The sequence below is a fragment of the Hoplias malabaricus genome, chromosome 15, assembly GCF_029633855.1.
Source record: "Hoplias malabaricus isolate fHopMal1 chromosome 15, fHopMal1.hap1, whole genome shotgun sequence".
Classification (NCBI taxonomy): domain Eukaryota; kingdom Metazoa; phylum Chordata; class Actinopteri; order Characiformes; family Erythrinidae; genus Hoplias; species Hoplias malabaricus.
Window position 1 is genome coordinate 23968498 of NC_089814.1, and position 12239 is coordinate 23980736.

The window sequence follows — 12239 nt, forward strand, 5'->3', positions numbered from 1 at the left end:
TGTCTTTTGGAGGAGGGTAGGAAACTAACCCCCCTCCACTTCCCTATTGGTTTCAGTACAGTGCCTTAAAGATGAATTACACTAGGGGGAGCTCCAGAACAAAAAATCCAAATTTTACATAGTGCTCCTTTAAAAATGGTGATTTTGGTGTTAGTAATAATGAAAGTATCATGTTAATATTTAATTCTTAGTTACTTTAGATTTTTTTTAAAGAAATGAAACTTTTGATTTTCCATAAATGACAAAAGTTCGGGAGAATATTTAAATTTTGTATTACAATTTTTTACACTTAATGCAAACGTAAGTCAGTGTAGCAGTGCTTTCCTTGTGTTATGTCACTCATATATACATAGGTGGCAAATGGATGTAGGCTAATTTAATTAGTTCTGCTAAGCTAATTCCATAATAGCTGTCCTACTTTAGCTAAAGCTAATAAGAAAATCATTTTCCCTGTCATAGATTTACTGACCTTTTTATGGACACTCATTCCCAATGTCCAGAGGGAGAGGACAGGAAAAGGAAATTTCTCTAGCTTCGGTAGATTTGTTGTCTTAGCCAATTTAAAATTAGGTGAAATTATCCTCATTTTCCAGAAACTATTTGAGTACACAAAGATGATTGATTGATGATTGATGATTAGTTGTTGATACCGTCGGTATTGTATGAAATGACTGGTGGACAGAGTAAACTCTGTATGGGCAGTTTCAAATCACAAGGTATAGGATTCACCTCATGCTACAGTGACATGTTTTAAATCACTAAATATTAATAAAAATGTAAATAAATGTAACTGTAATATTTGTGTATATAGAACAAAATGCACCCAGTGAATACCCTCCTTTTGTTAAAGTAGTTTCTGATAGTGTTTAAGTGTTATTTGTGGAGAACTGATATGGCTTTAAGAAGGAAATGAAAGATACAGGAAGATATTACGATTGTTTTGATCAGTATGAATATTTACACATGTCAAACATCTTACATGAAGTCAATATATACTTATTTATTAATTATGTCATGCTTTTCTCTATAAAGACATGAAGACAAACCCCACTGGCCCCTAGAGTACAGATGCTCCTGGCTGTCAGATAACATGAGGAAAGCACTGACTCAAAGATGTGTATGTGTATTTCCCAAAAGCTCAAAATTGTGATAGCCACACCCTGAAAATATTAATATTCTCCGTAGTTCATAAATCCAAGCACAATGAGTTAATGACCACACTAGAGTCCTGTGCGACTCTGAGGCAAGACTGACACTCAGGGTCTCCTGCTCACCTGCATTAAGACCAGTTACCAGCTCTCCATTTCCGGCATATTTTCCACTCTACTTTCAGCTTAATATCTGTGGCACCCATTATCTTGATCCACCAGCACATGGACGTGATGGTACTAGTTCAGCACAGACCTATACTAAAGACCTCCACCGCCTATACACACACTACATGGCTGTTTCTCATTTGCTGATTCCCGTGTCGTAATCTACTGCCGAAGTTACATTCCAGTACTAAAGAGCACATACGGCAAGAATTATTAAATTACCTGGATGTTGTTCTCAATCCGTCCCAAATGACCTGAAAATGGCATCACATATTTGCTTGTGAGGTGACATTCTTTATAAGACCATTCTTGTAGTCAACACAAGTCCTTTCTTTGTGTTCTTGGTATTTAGAAACAGTGCAAAGTTGCTTCTATCTACAAATTTTTAAATTAAAGGTCCTTCAATTTTCAAATTTAATGGACCAAAGAAAGATGTTCTCATTGTGAGTCTTGGTTCCTCCCAAGGTTTCTTCCTCCAGCTTCCAGGGAGTTTGGCTGCTCACATGAGGTTATTCATTTCCTTTTTTTAAATTTTGAATGTCTGTAAATCTGCTTTGTGACACCATCAGGTTGTAAAAAGCGCTATACAAATAACTTTTTTGACTTGATATTGCTGCATTTTATCAACCAGAATAACGCTAATAAGTTTGATGGCTAATATTGACAGCCCCTCCTGCGTCACTCTCATTGCCCTGCCACGACACGACTTTGCGCTCCACCCATTAGTGTGCATTTTTCAAACACTTAGACAGGGTGGGCCCCCTCAGATAGAGGGTTTACACATTGTAAACAAATTGACCCTGAGGAGTCTTGTTCCCCCTTCCTTCTTCAGTATTTGGGGTAAATGACTCTCTTGATCCTCCCGTCCGCTTTGTTCTTATCCAGCCACTTTCCACAGAGGAAGATGGTGGTCACACCATTGGCCGTGTTGGTCACTTCAATTCGGCTGAGCAGCCATCCTGGGCTGATACCGGAGTTGTCATGCTCCACGCAGATGCGGAGCAGGTCTCCCATGTCCAGCAGCTCCATGATGAAGCGGTCGGTCCGGCCACGCTCAAACAGGTTGCGGAACTTCTTTCTCAGCTGGCGGCGGCCTGAGTCGCCGTTGGAGCCGAAAATGGTGATAAAGACGTTGGCGTCTGTGCCAGCGCCCTTTTCATCACCGGTGATCACAATGATCTCGTATTTGACAGGGACCAGGTTGGCCGCCTTACTGGCAAAACTCTCAATGAACTTAGTGCACTCGAACGTCTGGAAGTCATCTCGCTTGGAGGACAGAGGGATGAGGGAATCGCAGTTGAAAATGTACCTGATGGAGACAGAGAGAGAGGGAGAGAGAGAGAAATGAAAGGATGAAAACAGTGAAGATACGGCAGCAAAGGCATCATGACTATAATGGAGGAAATTAGTGACAAATATTCGAATCTCCCATTGCTGGGATCACTGGTCTCTCACTTGTTTCCAAGCTCCTTCTCTGTGATGATGACCTGCTGCGCTCTCCAAAAGGCTTCTATTTTAGTCTTCTTGCCATCTTTGGGACTGTGGCCCAGGCAGATGCTGGCGATGTCTCCCACATTCTTAGAGGAAAACTCAAACCTGTCTGAGGCACCTCTACAAATACACAAAAGAATCTGGACTTCACCATACACCGTATATACACTGGCCAGCCAAAACCTTCCCCTTGCTTCTACACTCAGCTCCACTGATCACAGAGGTCCACTTTGGCCATCTGTTGCTCTGGGGTTGCATATTAGTGTGTGTTAGGCTGGTGTGAGTGGATCAGACACAGCAGTGCTACTGGAATTTTTAAACCTCTCAGTGTCACTGTTGGACTGAAAATAGTCCATCAACCAAAATTATCCAGCCAAAAGCGTCCTGTGGGCAGTATCCTGTGTCCACAGATGAAGGACTAGAGGATGACCAATACAAACTTTGCAGCAGCAAATGAGCTACTGTCTCTGATATTTCATAGAGTGGACAGTGAGTGGACACAGTGTTTAAGAACACCAGCAGCACTGCTGTGTCTGACCAGTCATACCTGTGAAACACACAAACACCACGTCCGTGTCACAGCAGCGCCAAGAAACATCCACCATCTGAATCATGCCTACTCTATGGTAGTCCTTTTGAGGTCCCATTACCATTGCAGAACAGGGTTAAGGGGCTAAGATTTATGCAGAGCAACAGATGATCCTGTAAATGTAGAACTACAAAGACATTGATATGATCATTGGAGCTGATCAAATGGACAAGGAGTGGAGAAACTAGCGTGTGACCTGGTGTGTTCAGATATGGAACATAATTAAAGTTGTGGTCCCCAAGGACCAGATGGAGATCCCAGGTCTAAAGCAATATATCTTAACACTGAGGAATCACTGCCTGACTTTGAGAGCTTGTGCCATTTGGGTTCGTCCAGGAGCTGTGAAATCATAGTTTTTCTTACCGTAGGAAACGTTTCTTCTTACTAGAGTTCTCCATCATGAATTCTTTGGACCTTCCTTTCTTTCCCTCCAGAATGACCCAGGCGTTCTCTTTAGTTTCTGCATCATCCGTGTCTGCGGTGATTGTGATAACCTCATACTCTGACAGAGAAGACAGCAGAGACTCAGAACTAAGACCAGACTTTTCACTCTGATATCTCTATCTCTTCTCACAGGCACAAGATGCTGACTAAAACCTAACTCCATACTATGACTTTCGTAAAGAACAGCTCTGAAGAAACACTGCAGTAGCAGCTATTTATTCACACACATACACACACAATTTTAAGTGACTTTCTCACTGGTTTTCTCGTCAAAGTCCAGCACATCGTTGTTAGCACAGGCCACTTCCCTCATAATCTGACCATCATCCTCATTTTTGGCAAGCCAGCGGTCACACTGGAACCGGAACTTTTTCCCAATGATGTCATCATGCACATCCACATACTCCAGATGCCAACCGGGAGCAGGACCTGGTCAAAACAAACACACACACACACACACACACCTTTTACACTTTTACAGAACTGTATCAAGGTCAGACCATCGTTCAAAACAGAGATTAATAGAGGAATAACCGATGTTAAAGCATTTGTCCAGCTCTACTCTCTACTCTCTCACTTCAGTTCTGAACACATTCACAGCTGTCTCCATCCTTCCACTTCCAGAGGACCAGGGTCATTTTCCACTGCCACAGCTCCCCCTGAAATGTAGATGGTGACATTGCAAAACACTGTTTCTAACAGGAATTGCAGGCTTTGAAAATTACACTGCCAACTCGTCTTACGTAGTTGCATTTTGTTGTTGTTTTTTGGGGCTGTGGTGGAACCGAGTGACTAAGTCATTTGAGTAATTCAATTCAAAAAGTGAAAATGATTATAGATTCATTATAAATAGAGTGATCTATTTCAAGATGAATTTAATTTTTTTTATTGTTTTGAGTGATTATAGCTTATTCTGGTTCGTATGGCTGGCAGTAAGTCCGACTGGTTTCCAGTCGGTGTTGGACTCTTTCAGGGTTGCCAGTTGTCACCGGTTCTGTTCATAATTTTTATGAACAGAATTTCTCGCCATAGCCAAGTGTCGGAAGGTGTCCAGTTCGGTGGTCTCAGGATCCCTTGTCTGCTTTCTGCGGGTGATGTGGTCTTGTTGGCTCCATCGAGCCAGGACCTCCAGTTTGCAGCCGAGTGTGAAGTGGCAGGGATGAGAACCAGCACCTCCACCTTCCGACGCAGGAGAAGCAGTCCGAGTAAAATTAACCCAAACCTGCTACTTCTTAGCCACTCCTTTCAGCCCTTCCGGGGGGATATTGAGGCATTCCCAGGCCAGTCGAGACATATAACCTCTCCGCTGTTCTGGGTGTTCCCTGGGTTTCCCATCCTGTTGGACATACCCGAAACATCTCACCAGAAAGGCGTCCTGGAGGTATCCGGTCCAGATGCCCAAACCACCTCAACTGGCTCCACTCAATATGGAGGAGCAGCGGCTTCACTCCAAGTCTCTCCCAGATGTCCAAACTCCTCACCCTGTCTCTAAGGGAGAGTCCAAACACCCTGCGGAGGAAACTCATCTCAGCCGCTTGTACCCGTAATCTCATTCTTTCAGTCATTGCTCTAAGCTCATGACCATAGGTGAGGGTTGGGACATAGATTGAACGGTAAATCGAGAGCTTTGCTTTTCCGCTCAGCTCTCTCGTCACCACACGGACCTGTACAGAGTCCGCATTACTGCAGATGCTGCACCGATCCTACTTTCAACCTCCCGCTCCATCTTTCTCTCACTCGTGAACAAGACCCCTAGATACTTGATCTCCTCGACTTGAGGCAGGATCTCACTTTTAATCTGGAGAGATCACGCCACCCTTTTGTATGCATATGTATTTTTAATGCTGCCTTTTCATAGCTGTAATGCCAGAAGACACCTGTATGACACATTTGCTATGCAGCTGATGGTGGTCCAGCAAAACCAGGCTTGCCTGGTCTTGTTTCCTTGTTTACCAAAACCTCACCTTTGTACTTGCAGCCCGCCCGATTGGCTCACCTGTGTTGTCATGCCACACTCGTATTTTGGAGAGTTCTCCGAGGCTGAGGATATCAGTGAATCGGAACACATCGGTCTGTTTGCGCTCAAACTTGTTGGTGTTGTTGCTTTCCTTCAGAGTCAGCGTTCCTGTGTCTCCGTTCTCCCCGAAAATAATTATCCACATGTTAGCGTCAGTTCCTGCCCCTAAAACACAGCCATCACAAATTGGCATCTCCTTTAGTTATTAATGTGGTTATTTATTTATTTATTTCATACAGCCATAATATGTAAACAATTTGTGTGTGTGTGTGTGTGTGTGTGTGTGTGTGTTTACCTGCAACATCGCTGGTTTTGACTGAGACAGTGTAAACAGTGAGCTCCACCATTTCCTCCTCATCTATTACTGCAGGCATCTCACATACAAGTGTGGGTTTGGGTCCATATATCCGCGAGAGCCACTCCTCGTATGTGAACACAGCTTCTTCGTCCGTTTCAAGGTTGTGCAGAATAATCTGCAAGCACACACACAACCACATGAAATACATTAGGACAATTATAAAGCTTTTTTCCAGCTACACTGAGTTGGATGGAACTGTGAGTTCCTTCTCCCCTCCAACGCAGTTCGAATCTTACCTTCACACCTTCAGTTTAGCACACTCTGTGACTGTGATTGATCCACAGTCAGACGGACATGGTTTAAGTTGAAAGGAACCCCTTTTTTACACACTACAGAGACTGTAGACAGCAGCATATTCACCGCCAGATATATCCTCAGACATAGTGTGGATGTCAAAGGAAACGTGTCCAAAAACTACAACACGTTATGAGGAGCGGGACCACATGGAAAACTATGCTCTGTCCCAAACAGCACCCTATTCCTTAAATAGTGCACTTTAAAGACAAATAAAACGAATGCTACACCACTACATTGTGTACTATATAGTTTAGAGAAAGAAGTTTGAGATTCAGTCTTTGTGGTTTGACGCTGTAAATACAGAGTGACGTAGACACCAAAGCCCAAATATAAATGTTCACAACAAGCTTAAATCTTGGCCTGAGAAATCTCATGGGTGTATTTTGAACTTGCTCAGGTTGGCAACCAAACCCCAAACTGGCGTGTTGAGAGCCACAGTGTTACTCACTGCGCTGCACAAACCAGCCCGGGAATCATAGAATGATCTTTTAGTCATGTCCATCTGGAGCTGCAGCAGTTGTGTGGGTATTGGCTCATTGAAATCAATCCTTTTATGGAGGATATGTTTTATCATGTTTTGAATTTAAGGTTACTATTGTTGCGATCGTGTTTTGAATCGTTTGGCACAGAAGAAAGACAAAATATTAGATATTTATGTAATTTATTAATATTAAATGCATAATTATGCACAGACATATTTATTGTTCAGTAGTACATAAATATGACATAAGAGTTAAAGCAGTGTACTTGTGAGCACAACTGGAATAAAAATTAATATAAAAATAATAAACATGGATAAAAAGAGACCAGTCATCTCTCTCTCTCTCTCTCTCTCTCTCTCTCTCTCTCTCTCTCTCTCTCTCACACACACACACACACACACACACCTTGTCCAGGAACCAGTCAGGTCTGCTGCCCGTGCCATCGATGCGCACCCTCATTTTCTTCAGTGGAGCAATATCCTCTATCTCCAGATTAAACGTGTCACTCTGACCACGCTCAAACCTAACCGCAAACACACCCACACACACAAACACACACACATTCCTAATGATCATCTCCCAAATTCATGAATCACAGTGAGAGCACACGTAACATAACTTTCAGTGGTCATTTGCCTTAAAGTATCAGATGACTGAGATCTCTTTTGTGTGTGTGTGTGTGTGTGTGTGCACGCACCTGTCCTCTAGTTTAGGCAGTGGAATTTCCTCTGATGTACCATACGTTCCAAACACTGTGATGTAGATTTGAGTGTCCGTCCCAGCATGCTGGACATCCCCCGTTAAAACAGTTACCTCATAGATCACCTAGGAGACAAAACAAGGGACATATGGGAACACAGAGTATTTGCAGTTTGGGTAAGTTTCAGACAGAACTATATTAAGCTCAGTTTAAGGACTCTGGGATATGTTTTGAGTACCTTGCGTGATATGCTAACAATCTCTGCGTCCAGCACATTGAACATTCTGGCTGTGAGTCCGTCCCCCCTGTCTTTGGCCAGCCAGCACTTGCATGGGATATTGTACATCAAGCCTTTCGTTGGCACCGCAACTGAGATTTCATTTACCAACCAGCAGCTTTCTGGGGTTGCACCATCATGACCCAGCTACGCACAAAGACACACACACACACACACACACACATAAAGAGCCAAATGCAAACCTGTGTACACTGACCAGCCATAACATTAAAACCACGTATCTAATATTATGTAGGTCCCCCTCGTGTAAGGAACTTCTGACCCTTCATGGTAAGGATATCCCAAGGCATCCTGTTATCTGCATCAAAATACTAATATGCCCAGTCTCATGGTTGATCAGTGTATGTATGTGTGCGTGTACCAGGGACATGTGTAAACCTGGCTCTATCTGCCAGTACCTCTGCTGCCCTTGACTTTGCTCCGCATCACATGTCCTCACCTCAACTTTTTTGATCTCCCCAACATCTGTGCCATAACATGTGAAGTAATCCAGTGCTCCGGGCATGAAGCTGCTCTTCTCTGCCAGGTCCAGCCACAGCCGTTGGGTCTGCTTCTGCTTGGGTCCTTTAATAATGACGTAAGCATGACTGCTGGTCCCTGCATCCCGCTCTGACCCCGTCATCAATGCTAGGTGATATGGAATCACTGCACACCAACACAGGCATATGCACATACACCATAAAAGAATCAGTGTAACTGTGATCACTGCTGATTGTATGAGTCATGGTTCTATGCATGAATGTAATGGCATTTGTGTGTGTGTGTGTGTGTGTGTGTGTGTGTTTGTGTGTGTGTGTGTGTGTCTGTGCCTGAGTTTTGCCATTTTGTAGTAACATCCTTAAAGCTAGTAGACAAATTTCAATGTACTCAAATAATCCCACAATGCACTTCAAAAGGTAGTGCGGAACCCATGTATACCAGCTGATATTGGTAGATAGCAGGATATAATAATGCACTGCACTGTTTGCTTAAAACCCCCATGAGATAGTGTTCAGTTCCCAATAATAGTGCACTATATAGTGAGTAATAAAGGAAATGTTGAATAGCGAAACATTTCAGACACAGGATGTGTCTGAGAATGAATATTCACCTGAAGACTCTTCCTCCTCATCTTCCTCTGCATCTTGTTTCTTGTTCTTCTTGTTCATGTTGCTGTCCAAGTTTGTCATTTTCTGTATTGGGCAGAACGCAGTCTCCCGCTCTCCTTCAAAACCCTACACAAACACGACACACGATCACGTATGTTATCAGGTCTACTCCCTATTTTGACGAAGGGGCTCTATCACATGCTCACGCACTCACATTGACGTAGAAGACTCTGTCGATGCGCTTGTCCTCTCTTTTGCGGGAAAGCCAGCGCTCGCACTGGAACAGGAACACTTCGTCTGTATCTGTGTCAGTGATCTCCACCTGGTCCAGGTACCAGTCAGCGTTCAGCATGCTGTTGTCGTGGCGAATGTGGATCTTAAACACCTGACCCAAGTCCACTGCTTCAATGCTGAATGTGTCCACCTGACCAATCAACAAATCAGATGTGAGATTTTATGTGACATAAAAGCAACATAATGGAGAAGGACGAAGGTGTGGAGTGTGCGAGTGACCCACCGCTGCTCTCTCAAACTTGTTTCTGTTGTTCTCGGATTTGCTGAGTTTGCGCTCCCCTGTGTCTCCCATGTCTCCGTATATGGTGATGAAGACGTTTGCATCGGTGCCCGCCCCATACACGTCTCCAGTAGTTACAGCCACTGAGTATGTATGAGCTAAACACAAAAACGCACAGATACACAAAGTGTGAGCTCAGTACCTCTCACTATGTCAGCACTTTAACAGTGAAATAGGATTTGTTCTATTTTTACCAAACAATTAGACCCGGTCCACACGAATAGGGGTATTTTTTTTTTATTTCCGTCTGTGTTTTGGCCTCCAATCCACACGAAAATGGAGTTTAAGGTCACTGAAAATGGATGTTTTCCAAAATGCTCTCCAAGGAAAACACAGTTGTCACTGCTCTCGTGTGGATGAAGAAAACATGGCGTACCTGTCTCTGTCTAAAATAGCTTCTCACTCCTTATATAATGAACTACATAAGTCATAAAACTACAATATATACATTCAGGTACAACTAGATTTCAAAATCTCACATATTCATTCATTATCTGTAACCGCTTATCCAGTTCAGGGTCACGATGGGTTCAGAGCCTACCTGGAATCATTGGGCGCAAAGGCGGGAATACACCCTGGAGGGGGCGCCAGTCCTTCACAGGGCAACACAGACACACATTCACTCTCACACTCACACCTACGTACACTTTTGAGTCGCTAATCCACCTACCAACGTGTGTTTTTGGACTGTGGGAGGAAACCGGAGCACCCGGAGGAAACCCACGCAGACACGGGGAGAACACACCATACTTCTCACAGACAGTCACCCAGAGCGGGAATTAAACCCACAACCTCCAGGTCCCTGGAGCTGTGTGACTGCGACACTACCTACTGTGTCACCGTGCAGCCCTGTGTTATGAATATGTAACAGTTATTAATATCTAATGTGAGGCGATTTATGTGTTCTCCCCATGTCTGCATGGGTTTCCTCCAGGAGCTCCGGGTTCCTCCCACTGTCCAAAAACAGTTAGTAGGTGGATCGTCTACTCAAGTGTCCACAGGTGTAAGTGAATATGTGAGTGGGTTTCCTGCAAAGGACGGGCGCCCCCTCCAGATTTTGTTCCTGCCCTGCGCCCAGTGATTGCAGGTATGCTCCAGACCCACTGTGACCCTGAACTGGATAAGCAGTTGCAGACAATAAATGATTTAATTATTTAAGATTCAGTAATTTCATGACTTGCGTAGTGCACTATGTAGGGAGTAGGGGGTGATTTGGGATTAAACCTTTGTGTTTCTGTCATACTTCATGGTGTTTTGATGTCCCTGTGAATGGAATTGAATTTTGCATATAAAAATTTGCAGGCACAAACCCAGTTTGACCACGTCTTAATGCAGATATACACAGAGCAGCTGCCTGCACTAACATAGACCTTCGCCTAGCAGCATGCTGGTATACAGGATAATGCGACGTTACTCGTCTGGGTGGTATCAAACAAATGATTAAATATACAAACACAGCATTGCGTCAAACAGCACCACTTACAGTTTGATTCTGCTTAATTATCCAGAGCTGCCATATCGATGATATTTACTATGTGTTAGTTTATGCTTTATGGCCTTAGTCTCTTACTGCACTGTCTAGCACACATACACACAAACACACACACACAGGCACAATGACCACATACTCTCCAGTGCATCATCGACTTCAGTCTCTATGAGTTTGAGGGTCCCGTCGCGAGACAGCTTCTTGATGATGATGTCAGAGGGAACTAGTTCTCGAATCGTCTCTCCATCATCCTCTGAACGCGCTAACCAACGATCACATGGAAAAATGGCAGTTTCTGAACCCTACACACAAACACACACAAACACATCTACACACTTCAAAATACACAAATGCAGTACATGTCAGCAAGCAAAATGGGACATGCTAGAGTTCCTAACCATAAACAAACATATTTTTGTGAATAGAATAGTGTCACAACTTTGTATCTCCATTTTTATCACTTATTATAATTTATTTTTGCCTAATTTTTTCCTAGCTGTGATTATTGTTTTCTGAGAATCATTAGAGAAGATGAGCAGTTAAACAGTCCCTGTGCTTGGGAGTAGATGACTGTGGAATGTTGCTTTAGTGTTTTTTTTTTCACCCGTAAGTGTAGTGCTTGGTCTCAGGCTTCGGGCCCTGTCTGCTGTCCAGGAGATAAACAGTGGCACAGGCGTATGGGTCACAGGGCAGCAGACAGTGGAACTAATTATGTACGGACAGACAGACTGGCTGGGAGATGGACTGGGCACAGAGCGCATGTGGGTCAATGGAATGGGTGGATCACAGTCACCAGACAGAATAAAGAATGCCCTCCAAATGCCAGTCCTGGCAATCCTACACTGTCTTTTTTACTGCTACTCCGAAGCTCCGGGTCATCTGAACTTGACTTCTTGTCATCACAATTCTAGACCAACTACTGAAATTTTCCATACCTTTCCTTTTCTCAGAAGTCTCCTGATCTCTACTCTGTCCAAGTGCCAGCCCCCGTTCATCCCGCGATTATCATGACCAATCCGGATCTTCTCAATGATATCACCAATATCCTCCAGCTGCAGATACACATCAAATGGATCAGTCACCATGGCTGTGACAG

At 43.7% G+C, this 12239-nt stretch overlaps 1 protein-coding gene across 1 annotated transcript in view; it reads right to left on the minus strand.

Annotated features, from left to right (window-relative positions):
- Positions 1–2144: 2144 nt before the first annotated feature.
- Positions 2145–12239, minus strand: part of LOC136668843 (lipoxygenase homology domain-containing protein 1-like) — a 36156-nt gene continuing 26061 nt past the window's right edge. The window contains exons 24-38 of the mRNA XM_066646571.1: positions 12079–12195; positions 11283–11445; positions 9598–9752; positions 9295–9504; positions 9083–9206; positions 8432–8637; positions 7933–8118; positions 7692–7819; positions 7400–7517; positions 6153–6330; positions 5837–6022; positions 4099–4269; positions 3760–3898; positions 2772–2927; positions 2145–2625 (exon numbers count right to left, since the gene is read on the minus strand). Of these exons, the coding sequence (XP_066502668.1) occupies positions 2145–2625; positions 2772–2927; positions 3760–3898; positions 4099–4269; positions 5837–6022; positions 6153–6330; positions 7400–7517; positions 7692–7819; positions 7933–8118; positions 8432–8637; positions 9083–9206; positions 9295–9504; positions 9598–9752; positions 11283–11445; positions 12079–12195 (2718 nt within the window). The remainder of the gene's footprint in view (positions 2626–2771; positions 2928–3759; positions 3899–4098; positions 4270–5836; positions 6023–6152; positions 6331–7399; positions 7518–7691; positions 7820–7932; positions 8119–8431; positions 8638–9082; positions 9207–9294; positions 9505–9597; positions 9753–11282; positions 11446–12078; positions 12196–12239) is intronic.